Raw genomic sequence first — 13,893 nt, 5'->3', positions numbered from 1 at the left:
TTAAGTTTGTCTGTACTCGCATCCTGATGCAGCTTGTTATCATGTTTGTTATATGCCACTGAGAGTTGCAGATTCAAATTTTCAGCTGTGTCGTCATGTATTACAACGCTGTTTTCTGTGTCTGGTGTGAGTATTACATAGTCTTTGTAATACTGACGTACTATCTCCTAGTATGTGCGAAAATTGTATGCATTTGAATGAGACTGTTCACATACTTTATAATCTGGTTCGTTTTCCGATCCAGCCGGGATATTTTCCCTGTCATTTTCCTCTCCATTACTAAGTTGTTCTTCCCGATTTTTTTTACATTCCCACAATCCACAATGCCTCAGACTCTCTCTGCTTCTCATCCAAAGTTTTGTGAAAGGACTTTAGTAGATCCTGCAGCATGTCGAACTTTTGATCCGCTGTACTTATCCGTACTTTCTTCTTTTTCCTATGGCTTGTATTAGCCGAATTTTGTCTGTTAATACTATCGTCTTGACCAATCGTAGCGTCACAGTTTACAGTAGGATATGTATAATCCTGCTGAAAATCATTTTTTCTCCGTGCAGAATCAAGCATCTGCACCATGTACATTAATGCTTCGTCATAATCAAATGGTTCATTACTAGGTAATGCTGGGAGTTCATCCTCCTCGTCAGTGTCACTCCAAACTATCTCGTCCCAACTCTTCAGTTGTGACTTCCTCCCTATTTGTACTATCTGTGCGGATACCATTGATGATCTTTCTGTCATTCCCGTTCCCAATTCCGATTCTTGTACGTCACACCTTAACCCACTTATTTCTGCGGACGCTTTGTCATCCGTTTCTACAGAAAATGTGTTATCTGCTTGAACTCCTACAATACCTGAAGTCAATCAATACTCACGCTTCCCAGGATATGGTGGTCGTAATTCAACCTCTATCTGTGGTTCATTTCTCCGGTAATTACCCGAAGTATTTGCCTGTGGCTGCGTTCTCGCACCACCTCCCCATCCGCTTTCTCTCCATGTACCTAGAGATCGCTGATTAAAGACGTTTTCCATTACTGTTTTCGTCTATATTCCGACTGTTCCAACCACTATTAAAACCATATCCATTACGCTGTTGTCTAGTGTTTGCACTACTCCCATTTCCGTAATTATTCCAATTTCGTCCAAAATTCAATCCCAATACTGGCCTACCATCACTACCATTATTCTTATACTTCTTACTATTACGTTTTCTTTCAGAATTACTCTCTTCTGAATCGTGAGCTCTTTGAGCGTCGTTTTCATACATGAATTCCACCTCTCTCAAAACACCTTTGAAAGTTTCTACATTATTGCCCCCACGTCCTATCAAGGCTTGTTGATACTTCATTGGCAGTTTAGTTTTGCGTATTTGAATCAGTTCTCCATCGCTATATAGGTTAAATAAGTATTGGTTCCTTTTAGTCATATTCTCGAACAATCTGACTGCTGTTTTCTCACGCGAATTTTCGAATGAGACATTTTGTAATAATCCATATTTTATTCTCATCTGAGCCTCAGGAGACCAATATCTTGCAACAAAGTCTGCTCTAAACGGATCATACAATTGGCAAGTTTCTGCTATCTTCTGCATAGTTTCAGCAACACTTTCCTTCATATGTGCGCAAATTAAATCTAACTTATGTTTCAATGGCCAATGTGTCGGTATTCCTTCTTTAAATTAGTCAATAAATGTGTGGGGGTGGAGAATATTTGCATTTTCGCTATAGTGCTGGTATTTCCGTACGCAAACGTGTGTAACTTGGATCATTCTGTGACATTTGGCTGTCGAATCAGTTGCAGGTCTCATTGTGCAATATGCGTGCATAACGCCCGCTGCCGGCTCTGTCTTGGGTGTAAGCAATGCTGGCTCGTTAGGCACCGTACTGTAACCCGTCGATATTCGTCCTGCAGGTGCGCCGTTGCGTAATGCATCACTATGGTTTGATCAGCGTATGTCACGCTTTGTGCTTGATGTACTGAAACTTGCTGCAAACCACGCTCTTGTATTCCAGATTGACCTGTTATTCTTTCTTGAACAAGTGGTCGCTATCTAAATTGATTACTATGGTTACCATAATGTTCTGGCATACGCTGGTTTGGACTAATTTCCCGTTCGCGGTTTGCGGTTTCGGACTGGCATCCACGTGTGCCTTTCCGTCTTACGTCGCACGTTATTTCGGGTACCATTTCTGTCGTATTATCGGCTACTGTTTATTTTGCAGTATTCACAGTAGTATCTATCGATACTAAAGTGGATTCTGTCGTCGTCTGCGACTCCTCACTAACGCTTTCTACGCCACCACAACTTTCGATCGCACGTAAAACTTCCGATCTCAGTCGCTGAAATTGGTGTTCGTTTTTCTCTCGTATTTTTAAAATACGAGCACGAATTTCTTTAATGCTGCTTTAGTAGTTCTTTTATGAGACGTCGACTCAGCAATAACATGTTTCGCCTTCGTTGTCGTTTTGATGGCAAAAGCTTCTATCTGTTCTTTAATCTTTTTGACACTTTGTTGCGTATCTTCACGCAACGTAATCACGTCTGTTTGGACAGTGTCAATATCTGTTCTCAGTTGTTTGTGCCCTGTAACGAGTGTTTGAAGCTTGATTTGCGCTACCTTAGCTTCAGTTCGCATTTGATCTAACTGGCCTTGAATATTATCTCTCGTTTTTTGTATTTCCTTGTTAGTTTCTTTCAGCCTCATTGTTATGGGCCCTTCTAATTCCTTTTGTCCTTGTGTTATGCGCCCTTCTATTCGCTTTTCTGATTCTTGAAACTGTGTTGTTTGTTGTGTTACGCGCCCCTCTATACGCTATTCTGATTCCTGAGATTGTAGTAACAAACGCTTCAACATTCCAAATATAATGGCGTTTCCATCTACACCATTTTCGCCAGTTGCCATCTGATGCAACCATTCCCTATTTCGTTTTTCATGAACCGTTTCCTTCACTTCCGAACATAGTGTAGGACCATTAACACTCGTTCTTTCGCTCAATTGCAAGCCTGACTGATTCAATATGATAACGTTTGGTTCTATATACCGTAAATCACTATCTACAGACTCAGTGTATGATTCATTAGCAACGTCATTCTCATTTCCAGTCTTTGGAGCATGTTTTAACATCATGTGTTGCATTTTCGGTCTCATTCAGTATTTCTTCGTGTTCTGTCTGGTGCTGTTCACGATTATCTAGCTATTGTGTGTCCAACTCAATCCTATCAAGATCTTCCATGACTTCTCTTTATCTTAATCGAATATTATCTGTCATTTTTTAGGGTTCCCCTAAGCTATGATGTCCGCGAATAATCCGAACCTGACTACGTGTTAGCGTCTAATCATAAGACTTGATTCTACTTCAAAATATCATCAACGGTCCTATATTCAATATTTGAATCCGTTTCCTCGTCCTTTATATAGCCTTTTGATTACTGGAGTTGAGTCAGAACTCAACCCAATTCAACGATATGGTGTGCGGGTAATTAAGAGATAAATGATATACAATTCATCTACACTTACTACACACTTGAGTCACATTTACATTTACATATTTTTACTCCAATTTGCGTCAGCCTATTGTTTGGGAGGTTTACATGTTTTGTACCTATCAAAAGCAAACCCTCAATTTATCAGAATGCTGTAATTTCGCATCCTGGCAGGATCGCCATTTTGTTGTACCTCCGACCATTGTATCTGCACAGTGAGTGTACTACTGTGTGCAAACTTAGCTTACCACTTAGCGCGCAAATGGACAAAACATCTGGACGGTCTTCTCACGCCCAGGCTGTCAAACAGACATTCTAAATAAATATGACCCTGGCCCTGTAAGGCAGGTAACATCAGGTGCAGATTGTAACAAAAATCATTAGAAATGCTGCTGTCACGTACCTAGAATGGATGAATTAATAAAAGTGAAAGTTTGGAGTCTATTCTAGAAAGACAACACACCTTCCCTTTTTTATTCTACATATAATTTATCAACTGTTGCTTTCAGGGGCCTAGTGATAAACAGCAATCATGTTCAATTACTTTTACACTCAATAACCAAATCTTTAATTCTTGGATTTACTGAAATGACGATTATTAAAATCGTTATCTCTAAAAATGAAATTTTTTTATAACAGGAAAGAATGATTATTAAAAATCCTCATCAGCTCATTTAAATCTATGTTGGCATAGCTGGTCAATGCACTGAGTTAGTGAAGAATAAATTTACTTTTTGGACCAATGAAAAAACTCATGTACTCAATGTGAAGGTAAATTAGTATCCTAACCTTTGATATCCAACGGTCAAAGCATACGCAAGTAGGAATGAGAAAAGTCTAGACTCAACATTTACTGTGGCCTAATGCACGATGGTACTTTACCAAGGAGCATCTGAAATGATGTTGTCTCTGTGCTGGATCTGAAATGCTAATTCCCTACATTGGCCTTGACTGAATTCACACAGTCGCAACTTTCCTATGTTCTGTAGAATGTTAATCTTTCCCTAGTCGAAATAATAGCTATTGCACACTCACTATGGGTTGGAGTGACATGCACAATTTAATTTCCCACAAAATTCCTGCAGGAATAATTAACTACTGCTTTGCTATCTGTCGCCACGATACGTGAAGTGGATCATCCTCACTTTGCAGAAAGCAAAGCTCTCAATGCCCTCGCATATTTCCACACACTTGAGCAGTCCGCCGTGAGACGAGAGAAAGAGTGATAGAAATTTTCAGGTCTCAAAATGCTTTTATACAATGGGGATCTTCCCACCATGTCGCGTCTGTGTTGGCAAGTATGGCTTCTGCCAATCACGATCTCGCTAGAGGTGAATAAACATTTTTCTTTTTCATGCTGAGTGGCAGCCTAGCCCTATTAATGATGCACAGTGACTTACCCTCGGTCCCAGCCTTATTTATGTTAAAAGGAATCATATATTGTTCTGACCTTATCCCTTTCTGCGCTGAAGCTCGCCATTCTCTTGCTAAATGGGAGTTTTATGATACCATTAACCACCTGTTCGGCTTGTCTCCAAAATGCCTTTCATTTAACTTGTTTGTTCATGCCAGTCCATATTGGTAGTGATTGTTTTGTTAGTTTTTGGTACATAAAATTAACTGCAATTGCCTTTTGTTGATATAATGTAATTATTATTTTCTGAGGATCTCATACGGTACCGAACTGGCGTTATGGATTAAGCTGATGTAAGGTCCGTAAAATCTGGATGCCTTACACAACCTCAAAAAAAATTGGAAAATTTATTTGAGAGAAAGAGCTTCACAAAGTAGGCAAGTCAATAACGTGTTGGTATACTTGTGGTCCTTATGTAAGCAGTTATTCTGCTAGACATTGATTGTCAGAATTGTTGGATATCCCCCTGACAGACATATGGCCAATTTCTGTCCAATTGGCGTGTTACATCGTAAAAATCGCGGGATGGCTTGAGGGAGCGACCCACAACGCTCAAAACATTCTCAGTTTGGAGAAATTTGGCAACCTTGCTAGCCAAGGTACAGTTTGGCAGCCATGAATATAAGCAAGCGGGATTTGTCTTGCAGAAACTTAATCCCAAAATGGCTTTGCAATGATGGGCAACAAAATGGGGCCTAGAATATAGTCGACGTATCGATGTACAGTAAAGGTACAGCGGATGGCAACCGAAAGGGACCTGCTACGAGAAGAAATGTCACTCCAGACCATCACTCCTAGTTCCCGGGCCGTATGGTGGGTGACAATCAGGTTTGTATCCCGCCACTGTCCAGGCCATCTCCAGGCACGTCTGGAAACTAACTGCAGTGGAGCTGCCTTCAGAGACGAGACCCGATGACTGGCGAAGACATATGTAGACACTCCCTCTACAGCAGTGGGATAGCAACCTGACTGTCGCCTGCCATAGAGGCCCACAACTTGGAGTGATGATCAGGACCTCCATCTTTTTATAGCATGACCCCTTTGGTTGTCATCTGCGGCATCATTACAGAATAGCAGTACGTTGACGATATTCTACGTCCCATTTTGTAGCCCTTCATGGAGGGCCAGCCTGGGCTTCCATTTCAGCACGATAATGCCCGCCCACATACGGCAGGGGTTTCTACTGCTTTTATTCGTTCTGGCCAAACCCTATCTTGGCCAATTATGTTACCAGATTTCTCCCCAAGAGAGGACGTTCGAGTATTGTGGGCAGGACCCTCCAACCTGTTCGGGATTTTGATTGTCTAAAGCGCTAACTGGACACAATTTGGCACTATATTCTTCAGTAGAACATCCAATAACTTTATCAATCAATGCGAAGCCGAATAATTGCTTGCATAAGCGCCAGATATGGACCAACACGTAACTGACTTACTCAATTTGTGAAGCCCTTTCTCTTGAATGAATCATCAAATTTCTCTGAAATTGTAATCATTGGTTTTTCTTTACATGTTCATCACATCTACGGATTTTCGTCCCATTCGGATAATTCTTTTGAAGTACGTCTTTTTTTTTTGTCTTAGAGTGTATATTCTGAACCAGTTTGGTACTTCTCACTCCATACTTTTTACATTATCAGTCCTGTGATTGGTTTGATGGTATCTTCCATCGATTCCTACCTTGTGCGAATCTCCTCTCTTATCATTGGTTTTACAGTCTTGCTATGCCCTCTTGCTATGCCCCTACAATATCTTCTCTCTATTGAACCTTACACCGCCAAGTTATATATTTCTGGAACCTTAGGTAGCCCCACTTACCTACACCTTCTTCTTGTAGCGAGGGTCCTCCATAAACTTGTTTTCTCACCCGTTCTCCTCGTTAACTTCTGTGTTTCTTATATTTCCCGTCCGCTTAATTTTACAAGATTTAAAATTCTTCTAGTTTCTGTTTTATTTCGAGAATATGTCTAGCTCCATTGTACAGTTTGAGGAATATTTTCCTCAGTTCAATACCGGTATCGGGTACCTGGAGATTTCTTTTGTTGAGGAGATCTTTCTTTGTATGTTGCTCTACTTCTGATATCTCCCCTCCTTCTCCCATGTTGTGTAATCGTACTTCCTAGATAGGAGCATTGTTTCACTTCATCTACTGCTATATCATTCCCAGTTTTTATGTTAAGAATGTCGCTAATCTCCGTTCTACTGTTGTTCATCATCTTCGGTATGTTCATCCTTAAGCTGTGTGGTCTGATAAGTAATCTGTTCATTCCTTTCAACAAGTCTTAAAAAAAGTTCCTAAAGTATTCCAGGAGGGCTGCATCATCTTCATACCTTAAAACTGGCATCTGTTCCCTGTGATCTTTTGTTGCAAATTTGCTCTCACTTCATCGTTCCTTCTCCGACTTACAAATTGAGTAACAGCGGCAATTTACAACATTGTCTTCCACCTTCCTTCACAATAACTTGTAGTTCTTAAATCACGTTATTTTTCCTTCAGTAGACTATAATTATTAGACAAGAGTCTATAAGTCTGACAAAATCAGCTTCTTTTGGAACTTATAAGTGATCGAATGTTCGATTAATTAGAAAATGCACATAAAATCTAAATTACTGTGTCAGTGAACAAATGTAAAAGCTGCACGCACGTTATTTGAACGTTGCCTCGTCTGTATCTACAGCATTTATCGCTTGAAAATGGCCATAGAGGATGTACCCCCCCTTTTTCCATTTGTTCACTTAAATAATTAAACAATTCACTCAAGTTTATGGCAGTCAGACAAGTGGAATTGGTCATTACATCAGATACGCACGTACCTATTCATTTGATCTGTACGCTTTAAGCAACATGTGCATGGCATCATTTATGTTTAGCGAACCATAATAATTGACCTTAAATTAGAAGTCACTCAAAGTAAACACGTTTTATCCTTTCCCTCAGCAGTCTCTCTCGTTTCAATCACGCTTGTGAGTTGGTCTCCCTCACTCATTTCACATTACGAATATTTAAATTATTTAGTTACTTCTCATGAAATTTTTCAAGATTTCTTCCGATATTCAACTTATATACAAGTTGGCGGAAAAAATTTTGGTTGCCATTCGCATAACACACTGCGATTTTAAAATTACTCAAATCACATGAATCTACTCACTTTTGCTTTAGAAAATGACTGGCCGTGAACTTTTAATCACGAACACGACTCCTAATTATTTTCAGACTCACTACAGTAAACTCAATATGAACGTCTTGTCCACGCATTTGGGCAACACCTCGATCGAAATCCTTGACCATCATCCACCGGCTACCTCAGTCCAAAGTCTCCAAAGCTCACGCAGTCTACCTGGGAATCCCATAACGTTGGCACAAAAGGATATCCCACAATGTTCTAGAATATCAGCAGTATCACAGCCATGAGTTGCTAATACTGACCTTTAGTAAGAGCATTGGTATTGTACCCATCTAGGTCTTCATGTAGGCCTGATTTTGTTGTAGAATTTTGTTTAATAATTATGCCCTACTGAAGGGAAAATGATGTCACTTAATAATAATATCAGGATGTGGACCCTTTTTCTAAAACATTATTGAGAACCTATCTTCCTCGTCTTTTACCTTCATTACTATCATTTGGCCTTTGTACGTTCTGTACATTATTCATATGCCTCTGTGCTTTTGATCTTAACGTGTGATACAAAACAAAATTAGTTACTGCCACCCTCTTAATAGTGATTCGCAGAGTATAAAGGGAAATACAGGGTGTTGAAAAAAAATAGTGTCTCATATTCCTACAGGAGGTAGTAGTGCCCAAACTGGAAGAAAATTTTTTATAATAATATGTCTGGAAACCAACACCTGTTGAGATATGGGTCAAGCTATTCTTTCATTTTCATCTGTCTCTTGTAAGAGACAGTGCTGTATGTGGTTCTACGCACCCTGAAACATGCTTCAGCCCTTCTTCGAAGTGAATCTCGCGCACTTTCAAATGCAACTGGACCAACGGATTGCGTCACTTTCATTGGTCACACGATCTTGCGATTTTTCGCAATGACGATGGGTTGAGCACACACCAATGTTTTTAAACGTCTCCATAGCCACAAATACAATAGATTCAGGCCGATGGACGAGCAGACCATATTACTGGACCTCCTCCACCCATCCATTGCCCATGAATTGTTTCGGCGAGGTACTGTCGCACGAGCAGTAGAAAATGGGATATTGCCCGTCGTACCTAAACCACATTCGTTGTCTTTCTGTAAGAGTAACATTTTCCAGTAGAGCTAGCAATTCATGGCACAGAGATTAGTGAGACGCAACAATGGCCGCGCGGTTTGAGGCGCCGTGTCACAGACAGCGCGGCGCCTCCCACCGGAGGTTCGAGTCCTCCCTCGGGTATGGGTTTGTGTGTGTGTGTGTGTGTGTGTGTGTGTGTGTGTGTGTGTTGTTCTTAGTACAAGTTAGTGTTTAGGTTTAGGGACCGATGATCTCAGCAGTTTGGTCCCTTAGGAATTCATACACATTTGAACTTTTTTTTCGCAAGACCTCTTAATCTTTTTGGAAAAGCAAATGGCCGTACGAGTCTGTCGTCGACAATTACTGCTGATAGACCGATACTCCAATGATCCTGATGTCTCGCCTCCATGATTACTGGAAGATTTGCGTGTACCCACACGGGCATATTGTGGTACCGGGTGGTTGTAATGAATGTGGAACTACTCACGGAAGTCCATTGTAGACTGTAATTATAGTATGGCAGCGAAAATTGGTAGGTATGCTAACGCTGGAATACATGGTTGCAATTTTGGCGCTGTACAGCATGTCGACGACGTCTCCGGTAGTCATATTTAACACATTTTGTAAGTGGCGGTTAATAATAAAATCAGCAGTATCTGTTTCTCACTTGTTTGACCTCCTCTGCCCAAGTCCGGTGATAAACTATTACATACGGAAACAGCGTCAGATTCGCACCTGGTGTCCAAAATTGGAACTAATATAGCACTAGAAAAATGGAAATTTCTGAAAGAGAGAAGTCTGCTAATATCAAACGTAGCTCTTAATTTGTGGAAGAAATTTCTGAGAATGGCGTTTGGAGCATAGAATTGGATAATTGGATAATGACTGTGGAAAAAACACAACAGAAGAGAACCGATGCATTTGAGACGTGGTGCTACAGACGACTGTTGGAAATTAGCTGGACTGATAAGGTAAAGGAGGAGGTGGTTCTCCGCAGAATCACGAGGAAGGGAATATATGGCACTGACAAGAAGAAAGGGCAGCGTGATAGAACGTCTGTTAAGATGTCAGGTACTAGAGGGCCTTGCAGAGGGTAAAAACCGTAGGGGAAGAGACAGATTGGAATACATCCAGCAAATAATTGAGGACGTTGCTTTCAATTGCTTCTCTGAGATGAAGAAGGTTGGATCGGGAGAGGAAATCGTGGAGGGCCGCATCAAACCAGTCAGGAAACTGACGCAAAAAAGAAAGAAAACTGAATCTGCCATGTTTTGCTGCCTTACGATAATTACAGCCCACACTGGAACTGTGTCAGTATCGGTAGCTGCACTTTAATTATAGCCACCCTCTACTTTACTATGCCATTTTTGTGTAGTCTACTTCATCTGTGAATGAAATACGTCACCAAGACAAACGGCCCATATCCCAACAAGTATTGGTTTTCGCATGCACTATTGTCGGAATTTTTCTCCTAGTTTTGACCAGCACTACCACCCGCAGGAATATATGACACTTTTTTTTTTAATAAACCCTGTTTTGATGTAGCCGTCCAACCACGTCATAAGAAAAGTTCCACTGGACCTGGTAAGGCAATCCCAGTTACGCCTGAGCTCCGAAGTAATGTTTTCATTGACCGCGACGCAAACACATTGTCGGGTACTACTTTAGAAAGAACATCCTCCGCTTGTGCAGCTGACAGCTCACCACCTGCTCATATCTCTCTTCCGAACTCTATCAGAGAGGTTGCAGGTGTGCGCAGAGCCGGTGGAGGCCGTTATCGGCCGTCTTTTATCAGGAGACACCGGTCAGCACTGCCGGCTGAGGCGTTCCTCCGCAGTCTCACTCGCAAGCCACGCCGCGCCGCGCCATGGCCCACCTCGCCTCGCTGTTCCTCGCCGTCGGCGTCCTCGCAGTCGGCATCGGCTTTCAGCTGGCCCAAGGCGAGTACCCCGCTTTCTCCCCAGTCAGGCGTATCCTTCAGCAAGTGTCTGTACACGTAAGGGACACATTGTCTGTTAGTCTTTAAAGATGTAAATAATAACTGTTTGCTACATCGGGTTGGAAGCATAACAGTTACCAGCGATATGGCCTGGCTTTGTACAGGTAGCACTAACAAGGAGAACACGGCAAGTGTCTTATCCAAATTTCCCAGAAACTTCACTCAGTGGAAGAGGGGTCAAAAGTAAACAAGGAAGAGTCTCAGATTATCCGCAGGTACTCGACAGTTTCTGAGGAAACTACGATCAGAGTTTTCGACGCAATTTAGATGCCTTTTATGCGGTGGTAACGTCAACTTAAGTGTTTCATCAGTGGATAGCGCCACGGTTTCACACTTTTGAACCCATGTTACCGGTGGTTTTCCGGATTTCAAGCATCAGCATCGCATTGCCAACAACTAATAATCTGACAGCCTTACTACGAGTCCCTATATATTAAAAGTGCTGGTATCAACTACACAATGCATATATTTATGTCTGTATGTCTGTGTGTGAGAGCAGTTGATGCGGTTTACAAAAATTCGCAAACAGTAAAGTAAATATAGGTGGATGAATTAGAAAAACAATCCTTTTGACTTAAATAGTTGTGGTTCCTTTCTGCGTTAGGTTAGAAGTTTAACAATTGCAAACGATGTGTCCTGTCTTTTCACGGGTAGCACTAACAAAGAGAACACGACAAGTGCCATAACCCGGTTTCCCAGAAACTTAAGAAGAAGGGTCAAAATAAGCAAACACGTGCTTCGGATTATCCGTAGCTACTCTACCGTTTCTGAGAAAACGACGATCAAATTTTCGATGCACTTTAGATGTCTCTTATGGGGGCGCCAAGTTCAACTGACGCTTTGACACATTATATAGCTTCGCGGCCTCAGAATTCTGCACTCAGTGTTCAAGACCCAATTACTGTTTTTACGTTTTTCATTTATTTACCTATATCCATAGAAATTTACTATAGAAATGTTTCTTATCAAGTAAGGGTTACGAGGGCGTTATATTAATTGTAAAATGAAAACTAGGTTTCACAAGAAGTGTCATAAATGTATTACATAAGCCGGCCGAAGTGGCCGTGCGGTTAAGGCGCTGCAGTCTGGAACCGCAAGGCCGCTACGGTCGCAGGTTCGAATCCTGCCTCGGGCATGGATGTTTGTGTTGTCCTTAGGTTAGTTAGGTTTAAGTAGTTCTAAGTTCTAGGGGACTAATGACCTCAGCAGTTGAGTCCCATAGTGCTCAGAGCCATTTGAACCATTTTGTATTACATAATATGTGTGTGTGTATGGTCCACTGCTGTCTGTTCGCTTCCAGATCTAATTGGAGAATGATGTGTTTCCTTTACTGATTCCGTTAAGACGACAGAAACAGCAGGGCAGGTCAGAATCGACTGAATAAAAGACCTTTGCAGGCTACAGGAATATACGGGCATACTTGCTGAGAGATCGAAAGCCGTTTCACCGGAATAAGTACGCGACACCACCATTATTATTGACAGGTCACACAACATGAATTTCACTGAAAACAATTTCAAATTTTTCTCATTCGTTTATTGTTTTAAGCATTAGTATATTAATCTTCTACGGACATCGGTATCTAAATGAGAACAAAAAATAAAAAATCAGGTTTCGAATACGGGCCGCAAAAAGGTGAAGCTATGCTGCCACTTTGGCTGAAAGAGTAACATGCTAAAAGGCACATAAAGACCTCTAAAACTTCGAATGCCATTTCCTCAGAAGCGGTAGCGTATCTACGGATAAGCCGAAACACGTGTTTTCTTATTCTGATCCCTCTACTCACAAGCGGACCGTACGAAAAACCCCTCACCGAGTTGATTCATATTGACATGATGTGTAGGACACGACTAAGACTTTAGTATATGTAAATAGAAGCACGCAACTCTCAACCGTTTTCGAGAAAATTGAGTTCGAAAATTGTATAAGTGTTTGTATATTTTGTATGATCGATACTACTCGAAAAGTCCGCATCCGAGGGTGTTAAGCGCGGACCGTGCATCGAATATCTCTGCCTACACTCGTTTGTTACTTTCCCCCGTAATTATTACGACTGTGCAAACCGTCATACTGAATCCCTCATTTATTATTTTCATAATTTTTATCCTGAAAAAAGGGAAAATATTTTCGTAATGAGATTGGAAAAAAGTGGATACATAAGACTTTCAATCAAATCAGAATTTAGCCATTTTATTTATTTATCTACACTACTAGCCATTAAAATTGCTACACCAAGAAGAAATGCAGATGATAAACGGGTATTCATTGGACAACTATATTATACTAGAACTGACATGTGATTACATTTTCACGCAATTTGGGTGCATAGATCCTGAGAAATCAGTACCCAGAACAACCACCTCTGGCCGTAATAACGGCCTTGATACGCCTGGGCATTGAGTCAGAGCTTGGATGGCATGAACAGGTATAGCTGTCCATGCAGCTTCAACACGATACCACAGTTCATCAAGAGAAGTGACTGGCGTATTTTGACACGAGCCAATTGCTCGGCCACCATTGACCAGACGTTTTCAATTGGTGAGAGATCTCAGGGATCGAATGAAGGGTAGAGCCACGGGTCGTAACACATCTGAAATGTAACGTCCACTGTTCAAAGTGCCGTCAATGCGAACAAGAGGTGACCGAGACGTTTAGCCAATGGCACCCCATACCATCACGCCGGGTGATACGCCAGTATGGCGATGGCGAATACACGCTTCGAATGTGCGTTCACCGCGATGTCACCAAACACGGATGCGACCACCATGATGTTGT

The 13,893-nt window shown here is 41.4% G+C and overlaps 1 protein-coding gene across 1 annotated transcript in view; it reads left to right on the top strand.

The window, feature by feature from the left end:
* The first annotated feature begins 10,986 nt into the window (after window positions 1-10,986).
* Window positions 10,987-13,893, top strand: part of LOC126482005 (multiple epidermal growth factor-like domains protein 10) — a 146,702-nt gene continuing 143,795 nt past the window's right edge. Inside the window, exon 1 of the mRNA XM_050105972.1 lies at window positions 10,987-11,059. Coding sequence (XP_049961929.1) covers window positions 10,987-11,059 — 73 coding nt within the window. The remainder of the gene's footprint in view (window positions 11,060-13,893) is intronic.

The sequence above is a fragment of the Schistocerca serialis genome, chromosome 5 (assembly GCF_023864345.2).
Source record: "Schistocerca serialis cubense isolate TAMUIC-IGC-003099 chromosome 5, iqSchSeri2.2, whole genome shotgun sequence".
Lineage (NCBI taxonomy): Eukaryota > Metazoa > Arthropoda > Insecta > Orthoptera > Acrididae > Schistocerca > Schistocerca serialis.
Note: the sequence above shows the minus strand (reverse complement) of the source record. Positions and strands in the feature narration are given on the sequence as shown.